At 42.4% G+C, this 9,209-nt stretch overlaps 1 protein-coding gene across 2 annotated transcripts; it reads left to right on the forward strand.

Moving 5' to 3' along the window:
• Positions 1 to 355: 355 nt before the first annotated feature.
• Positions 356 to 9,209, forward strand: DSEL (dermatan sulfate epimerase like). Of its 2 annotated transcripts, none has more exons than XM_015855205.1 (2): positions 356 to 816; positions 1,378 to 9,209. In XM_015855205.1, the coding sequence occupies exon 2, from the start codon at positions 2,363 to 2,365 to the stop codon at positions 6,011 to 6,013; it is 3,651 nt and encodes a 1,216-aa protein (XP_015710691.1). In that variant the 5' UTR covers positions 356 to 816; positions 1,378 to 2,362; the 3' UTR covers positions 6,014 to 9,209. The 2 variants fall into 2 exon arrangements, with proteins under 2 accessions (XP_015710691.1, XP_015710692.1); XM_015855206.2 differs by having other exon boundaries at positions 372 to 816; positions 2,324 to 9,209.

The raw sequence follows: 9,209 nt of genomic DNA on the forward strand, positions 1-9,209 counted from the left end.
CACATGCCATAACGGTTTTATGTCGTACTTCAGAAGCCTTCTGCTCGAGACTGAAGGAGAGCCATTTTAGTGCCTCGCAATAAAATAAACCGCCTGTGCCGGGAGGTACTTGTAAAACGCGGGACCCCTCCAACAGGCGGATGCCGCGCATCTCCATGCTTCCTGAGGCGCTTTTACGCATTTATTTCTCTTCATAAAGTTGCGAGCTGCACATCAGACGGCTCCCCCCGCCTTCCTACCCACCTGCTCCCCCAACCCGAGCCCTCCCTCTCCGCGGACCCGGGGGAGCCGCCCGGCCCCGCCTCTCCCCACCATCCGCCGCTCCCGGGCCCAGCCCCCCCGCTCGGGCCCCGGCCCTGCCCCCGGGCGCGCCCGCCGCGCTCCGCTCCGCCGGCAGCCCGCTGCCGAGGCGTAGGGGCGGCGGTGGCATCACGGTGGCGCGGGGCTGGGCTGGGCTGGGCGCGGCGGCCGCCTCACGCAGTCGCAGGGAAGAGAGCAGCCGGGAGCGCCGGGGGTGCACCCGCCGCGGAGGGCCGGCGGATTTCTGCTCCGCGGGAGGGCTCCGCCGAGCGCGCCGCCGCCTTCCAACCGCAGCGACATCCCCGCCGCTCCGCTTGTTCGCGGGCAGCCCGCCGTTCCTCGCAGCGCTCCGCGAGCCGCCGGAGGAGCTTCAGCCCCGAAGTTGCGGCCAGCCCGGGTGAAAAGTAGCGGCGAGGCGGAACGGGCCGCGGCCGAGCCGAGAAGGGACGGTGCAGCGCCTCGCCGCACCCGGCGCTGGGGCTGGCTCGGCCCCCGGCCGCACAGACAGCGCCGCGGGTAAGTCGGGGTGAAGCCGCGCGGGGGCAGACGCGAGGAACCGGGCCGAGCGGTTCTCCCGTGCCCACCGCCCAAACTTGCTCAAGTTGTGCGGCCCGGGGGCGGCGGCGCGGCCCGGCCGGCGGCGGGCGCCCTCTGCTGGTCGCGGCGTGGCGCAGCGGGCGGCCCGGGGATATCGCGGGCGGGGGCGGCCGGCTCCCGGTGGGTATCCCGGCTCCGTGGTGGTTTGCTGGGGTTGTGAGCTCCGCTTGGTGTGTTCTCGGTGCCGGTTGTTGGTTAACTCGTGGCAGCGTGACGGGAGAATGTGCCCTGAGCGTTGGGAGTCGCGTAGGGAAAAATGGAATAGCGAGAGTTGAGGTCTCCAGTCTGCATTTCCATTTTGTCTAAGAGAATTGTTGTGGAATTTTGAAAATGCCCCTTCTGTATTTAATTTATTTGGGAAAAGGGAAAAAATGTATTAACCCTCAACTTCCCTGAGAGCATTATCATTTCCCCTTGACTGAATAGTCCGTGTTCTGACACCTGCACTGCTTCAGAGAACTTCTGTTTGTGTTTCCACAGAAAGAACCAACATGCAAAGTGGAAGGAAAACCAAAACTGCTCTTTTAGCAGAAAAGCATTGGCTTTCAGCTCCTCTCATATGTTTTCGTTTTGCTTCGTACTGGGAGGAGCAAGATTTTCTGACTCATTGAGACAAAATTTGGGCATCATTGGCTGAAGATGAGATGAAAGAAGACCAGAATATATGTCAATACTCCCTGACATTAATTCAGACTATTAATTCCCCTTCTTACTAGAGAAGGGGAATAGTGCTTAAAAGCACCACAGACTCATTTAAAGGAGCTGATGAAGGATTTTTGCCTTATTTTTTTTTTTTTTTTCCTTCCCATTCTCCCACAAGTCTTTAAGAGAAAGATGATAAAGAACATGTACACAAATTAAGGGGAAGGCTGAAGAAAGTAGTTTCCATTTTTGAGTCTGTTTTTTCAAGTGCTGTAAATTCCCTAAATAATTAAATTCGCCACATTGTTTTGAATAAATTATACATACTTTTTTGTGATCAGTGTTTTTTTTGGTTTTTTTTTGGTTTTTTTTTTGTCAGCTCCAGAAGTGGAATTTGACCTGATTGAAAACTTTAACACAGAAAACGTGTGGCTCCAATTCCTGTTTTAAAATCGAGGTTTTAAAGTTACCAAGGCATAGCGTCCTGTTTTCTTCTTGTGTACTGTCATCGTCCTGTGTTTGTCTGCATATCTTTACCTTTTCCCTGATTTTAGTATACATGCTGTGGTGTTGTATTTGAGAAAAGTGTGAACAGAAGACACCTGAGATTCAGTTTCTTGGCAGACTCGTTATTCCTGTGTCATATTTCTCAGTAATCTGAGTAACTGTTAGAATGTGCAGTAAACACTAAGTCTTTTGTCTTAAGAAAAAAAAAATGCCTTAAGATGTTCATGTTTATACTGACTGGATCAAAGCTTGATATCTGAATGTTGTGTTTTGCTAGGAAATGCATGCCTGGGGAAGAGGAGCTGCTTAATGGATCATGGCTCTGATGCTTACAGGGCATACCTTATTTCTAGCATTAATGATGTTTGCTGTCTTCACTTTTGAAGAATCTGTAAGCAATTACTCTGATTGGGTGACATTTATGGAAAATATAGATCAATATGAGAAAGAGAAACTTGGTAGCCTTGGTGCTGAGCAGAAGCTGAAAAAAGCAATTCTTCATCCAAGCTTGTATTTTGATGCTGAAGATGTCCATGTGCTGAGGCAGAAAGCTCACACAAGCCATTCACATATATTCAGAACCATCAGAAGCGCAGTGATGGTTATGTTATCCAACCCATTGTACTACCTACCTCCACACAAACATGTTGATTTTGCTGCAAAGTGGAATGAGGTTTATGGTAACAATCTGCCACCTCTAGCATTTTATTGTTTGCTGTGCCCTGAAGATAAAGCTGCATTGGATTTTACTGTGGAGTATATGGACAGAATGGCTGCTTACAAGAACTGGTTGGTTGAGAGCGCGCCTGGTGATGAAGTGCCCCTTGGCCACTCCCTAACAGGATTTGCCACTGCTTATGACTTCCTCTATAATTCACTGGAAAATGCGAGAAGACAAAAATACCTGGAGAAGATACGGTCTGCGAGCAAAGAAATGTTTGAGTACTCAAAGGTTCGTTCCTGGGGAAAGCAGCTTCTTCACAACCACCAAGCAACCAACATGCTCGCTTTGCTCACTGGAGCTTTAGTGACTGGTGTGGACAATGGATCTCAGGCAAATATTTGGAAACACACTGTTGTTGATGTGATGGAGAAAACAATGTTTCTGCTCAATCACATTGTAGATGGGTCTCTGGACGAGGGAGTAGCTTATGGGAGTTACACTGCTAAGTCAATAACACAGTATGTTTTCCTGGCACAGCGACACTTTGGTATTAACAACTTTGAAAATAATTGGCTGAAAATGCACTTTTGGTTTTATTATGCTACCCTACTACCAGGCTTTCAAAGGACTGTGGGTGTAGCGGATTCTAATTACAATTGGTTTTATGGTCCTGAGAGCCAGCTTGTTTTCTTGGATAAGTTTGTCCTGAAGAATGGAGCTGGCAACTGGCTGGCACAGCAAATTAGAAAACACAGACCCAAAGATGGACCAATGGTGCCATCCACTGCACAGAGGTGGAGCACTCTGCACACTGAGTTTATATGGTACTCTGCTGAAATCACTCCTCAACCACCTCCTGACTATGGCACTGCTAAAATGCACGTGTTTCCTAACTGGGGAGTTGTTACTTATGGGGCTGGATTGCCAAGCAGTCAGACCAACACCTTTGTGTCCTTCAAGTCTGGAAAACTGGGTGGACGGGCAGTTTATGATATTGTCCACTTTCAACCATATGCCTGGATTGATGGATGGAGAAGTTTTAATCCTGGACATGAGCATCCTGATCAGAACTCTTTCACTTTTGCTCCCAATGGGCAGGTGTTTGTATCTGAGGCTCTCTATGGACCTAAACTCAGCCACCTGAACAATGTCTTGGTGTTTGCCCCATCTCCTACGAGTCAGTGCAACCAGCCTTGGGAGGGACAGCTTGGTGAATGTGCCCAGTGGCTGAAGTGGATTGGTCATGAGGTTGGAGACTCAACTGGGGAAATTATAACAGCCTCCCAGTCTGGGGACATGATGTTTGTGAGTGGGGAGGCAGTGTCTGCTTATACATCAGCAATGAAACTGAAAAGTGTGTACCGCATTTTGCTGCTCTTAAATTCTCAGACCTTGTTAGTAGTAGACCACATCGAGAAGGAGGCAGACTCTCCTGTTAATTCAGTCAGTGCCTTTTTTCATAATCTTGACATTGATTTTAAATACATACCCTATAAATTTAAGAATAAGTACAATGGAGCTATGATGGATGTGTGGGATGCCCACTACAAGATGTTTTGGTTTGATCATCATGGGAGTAGTCCTGTTGCTAGGATACAAGAGGCAGAACAAGCTGCTGAATTCAAAAAGCGATGGACTCAGTTTGTAAATGTTACCTTTCCGATGAAAAGCACTCTTACAAGGATTGCTTACCTTTTTTATGGCCCGTATGTCAATGTTTCTAACTGCAAACTCATTGATAATGTAAAGTCTGGATTTCAGATATCACTTAGTGTCAACAGCACTGAAAATACTGTTTCTGTTGTGACGGATCATCAGAATTTAAAGGCCAGGTTTGATTACTTGGGATTTGGTGGTTTTGCCAAAGTTGTTCATGAAAACAAAGTGACAAAGTTTGGATTAGGTACTGAACCTGTGGAAAAATTGATTAAAAATGATAGAGTAGTTTTGCCATTTGGATTCAAAGTGAACATAATTGCAGGGTTAATTTTAGGGGTTAGTTTAGTCATACTGGCCTTTCAGTGGCGGTTTTACATATCCTTCAGTAAAATGTTGCGTTGGATCCTGATACTAGTTATCACACTGTGGCTTATCGAACTGGTTGATGTGTGGAGCATGTGTACTCAGCCAATCTGTGCAAAATGGAGCAGTGACTTGACAAGGCTAGAACACGATGAAGGCAATAAAGCCAAACGATTAGAAGGGACTCCCATTGTTTTTCCAGATGTTATAATTACTTCACTCCCTGCTTCTGGTGCAGAAATTCTAAAACAGCTGTTCTTCAACAGCAGTGACTTCCTATACATGAGGATACCTACAGCCTATCTAGAAATTCCTGAGAGTGATTTTGAAATTGATTCCTTTGTAGATCCTTGTGAATGGAAGGCTTCTGATGTTCAGGGTGGGCATTTCCATCTCCTCAAGGGGTGGCTCCAGTCTCTAGTTCGAGACACAAAATTACATTTACAAAACATTCAGTTGTATGAAGCTAGCAGAAGTAAAATTACTCAGCATTCTGCCATAAACAAGGACAAAAAGAAAAGATCCAAGAAGAGAGAATCTCTTTTGGAGCAAAGAAGTAGGGCAAGAGCAAGTCAAGATAAAGATGCTGAATATATCAGGGAACTGAGAAGGCACCTTGTTTATTATCCTAACGCACGACCGGTGCTTAGTTTAAGTAGTGGGAGCTGGACATTAAAGCTTCCCTTCTTTCAGGAAATCCTAGGACCATCAATGAGAGCATTATATGTAGTAAGAGATCCACGGGCATGGATATATTCAATGCTGTACAAAAATAAGCCAAGCCTTTACTCTTTGAAAAAGGTTCCGCAGCGCTTAGCTGCAATGTTTAAATGGGAAAATGGTAAAGGAAAATGTAGTATCAATGAGGGCTATGCCTTTGAATATGAATCATTAAGAAAAGAATTTTCGAATTCTAATTCAAATGCTGTTTCTGTGTTGTCCCATTTATGGCTAGCAAATACAGCAGCAGCACTGAGAATAAATGGTGACTTGTTGCCAACAAATTATCTGATGGTCAAGTTTGAAGATATTGTGAGCTTTCCTCAGAAGACAGCTGAAACAATTTTTGCCTTTCTTGGTATCCCTCTTCCTCCTGCTAGCTTAAACCAAATATTATTTGCCACCTCCACCAGTCTTTTTTATCTTCCTTATGAGGGGGAAATTTCACCAAGTAGCATTCATGCCTGGAAACAAAACATGCCCAAGAAAGAAATTAGACTGATTGAAGATACCTGTTTTTCTCTAATGGAGCACTTAGGATACCCAAAGTTTGTAGAATAAATGCTGCTGGTCAGCAGAAATTTGCACTAGTTATCTCTGACTCCCAGTTTGTGGATAAATATTAGAGAAGTTTGTTTATTCTTGTAAAATGTGTACAGTCTGCTACTTTCAGAGAAATTATTTTAAGAAAAATATAATTGTTCTTGAAGGTGTGATTTTTGTTGTTATTATTATTTTTTAATCTTGTAACTGCTTTTGCTGCCTTTGGAAAAGAAAAAAAGAAAAAAAAAAAAAAGGAAAAAAAGAATAATAGGCTGTGTGAATCTTCATGGAACTACCAGCTGAGGACTCTTTAGCTCAGGGGATAAGTAATAGAATATGGAGCTTTTTACCTCCAGCTCACCAGTTTTACTCCAGCCCAGGTGGTTAGTTCCCAGAAGTATTTACTATCTGATGTTTGTGTGATGGCTTATAAGACATTGAACTGGTGGTATTGGCCCAGTTCCCCATGATGATAATTAACAACTTCTGACAGATTTACTCAGACATTCTGTCTCACTGGTCACTATAGTGGTGCAAAATAAATGTAAGCTGAGGTGTAAGGGGTTCACCACACCTTCAGTGGGTGAAAACAGCCAGAACATTTGAGTGAATTTAGTTCCCTATCTGTGGCCTCAGCAGACACAGATATTAAATATAATTGTGTGATATGGTTCCTTCAGCTCAGAGATATGGCACTTCTATTGGGTTTTGCGCTTTGACTAAAGAGAAGACTTTGTTCTCCATTCCTGATAATACAGTACCTTTTGTGAACCTGAAGTAAACTACCTGGAGAAAAAGAAGTAGTACACAATCTAAGAAGCCGGCAAGATATCCCCAGCTATCAGTTAGATGTGTAGTGTGACCTGCCTCAACCTGACTCGTTTAAAGGTTGTTTATTTCTTGGCACCACATGCTGCTTTACCCTATTCTTACTGCCTGAGAAGTTCGTTGAGGATCTTCTTGAGTGAGACTTTTGCATCTTTTTTTGTAAAGCATTTCTCTGATGATTCTTGTGCATAATTTCACTGAGGCCAGTGCAAATATTTGATGTCAGTGTCAGTAGTCTGTTGTTAATGTCTGCATAAAATGGAAATCTAAGATTGAGAAGATCTTTTAAATAAATCTCCAGGTCTGTGTTGCTGAGGGGTTTGCGTTTCTGTATGACGTGTTTCTGAAAGACAACCATTGCTAATCTCAGGTCTCCCCTCAGAGAATGGAGAAATCTGAAACTCATTTCACTCTCAGGCACCTCAGATCCGAGTGATTCCCTGTAGTAAAATGTCTCAAAAGTTGCCAGTTAATTTTTGCTGTTATCATTTTTTATTTTTTATTTTTAATCATGACTGGTGTTTCTTTAACATGTTGCTGTAATACAGTATTGGTTTGGAAACAGATAGGCTTGATTGGATAGATGTCTGTTTGTCACAACTTGTTTTCTTTTTGAGTCACAGTCTTTGTTTAGCACACCCCCATAAAGAAAAAGGTTTCCTAGTTTAATTTCCTAAGGATTTTTTTTTTTTTTTTTTTTTTTTTTTGTTAAATGTATGTATACAGTAAAAGTCTGCAGGTGTATAAATCAGATCACAAAGAGACATCTATTTCCTTTACCACTTGTTTTCTGTTATGTGTGGAATTGTCTTGAAATATGCTTCCATTGTTTTGCGGGAGCTGGGTTCAGAGCTTTGGGTTATTATACTGAAATATGTGTGTAAAATATAAAGTGATTATTTGGGTGATAACTGTTAGATGAAAGCAAAAGTTCAGTGAGTATTTTTGTTCAGAATACCAATACTCTATCTGATTTATAAAATATAAACGTGTTCTTGCCTTTCCTTCCAGTCTTAGTACTGTGTCCCTGTCTTACCTCATTGTCTTGTTCTCTTACATACATATCATATTCTTTGGAGCATGTAGTGATATGTCATCATGACCTAGATAGAAGTAATTCTTTCTCTTCCAATCATTTGTATGTCAAAACGGGCCTCTAGCACGATAAACACATTGATATTTTAGAATCTCACAAACCTTAACTGTCATTTACTAGCAGCAGCTGCTGGTTTTCCCCTCCTTCAGTTCTAGGTCTCACCATTGACTATCTGGATGTCAAGTTAAAGGAAATATTAAACAAGTTTATATACACTGACATGCTAGTGAAACTTTGGTTTCCCAAGATCATTTTCTCAAATTGGCTTTTCAAATAAACAAACAAACAAACAACAACAAGAAGTATTATTGTCTGTACCATTTTTGTACTTGACAGAATATGTTTCAGCATTTGCCTTCTATTTCCAGGATTTACACTCTAGAATCAGAACAAACAAATTTCTTTTTTGGTCAAATGTTTTAAAGCAACTGAAGGTAGGAATTAAGGATGACTGTGTACTTGCAGAAGAGACCTTTAAATTCATTCTTGAACTGTCATAATAGCCTATAAATCTACTTCTTATTTGTTTTTTGAGGAGTTCGGGTGGAGAGGATGATCTCTCAGGAGGATCATCCACTCTTCTTTTGGAATACAGGTTATCTCAGGCATTTATGTTCGTAATACATGCCTTTGCTGTCATTTCTTTATTTTAGGAGTTATTTATTTTCCCTACTCTACTTTACAGGGTCAAAGAATGCATAATATATTATTCAGATTTGGAAGCAGTGTGCGTTCCTTGTACACTTTTAATAAGATAAGAAAACTCTGTTCTCTATTTTTGGATCTTGTTGTGAGGGCAAATGTATTAAAATAATTATGGTAAAATATGTAGAGGGAAAGGTGATGTCTTTGATAACAACAGAATTGGAATACCTGGGGCATGTCAACTCTCCGGTTTTTAATAAAAAAAATTTTTTTGTTCACTTTTAGATGATAAATTACTTAAGCACTTCACTGAAGTTAGTACCAGACAGGAGTTTACTCAGTCATGGAGTTGACTGGCTGTTGAAACTGTGGCCTTGTAACTGCATGAATGGCAACCCAAGACAATAAAACATGCATATGTTAGAAGAGAATACCTATTTCAAATCTGAGTCTTTGCAGAATTAATGTCAGTGGCACCATCCATTTTATTTATGAATAAAGTTTACAGTTGTGATATGATATACTGTGAAGGTCTGGTGATAAATAAAATTGTCTTTCTCTATTAGAGGATAAATTATAATTTTAAATCTGTGCTGATCTCAAGTCAGATTGATCATTAAACAAACTTTTTTCCATATAAAAGCA

Source organism: Coturnix japonica, chromosome 2, assembly GCF_001577835.2.
Source record: "Coturnix japonica isolate 7356 chromosome 2, Coturnix japonica 2.1, whole genome shotgun sequence".
In the NCBI taxonomy this organism is placed as follows: Eukaryota; Metazoa; Chordata; class Aves; order Galliformes; family Phasianidae; genus Coturnix; species Coturnix japonica.

Bases quoted from the DNA above. Each gene is read 5' to 3' on its own strand.
- DSEL (XM_015855205.1), top strand. From the start codon at position 2,363: ATGGCTCTGATGCTTACAGGGCATACCTTATTTCTAGCATTAATGATG.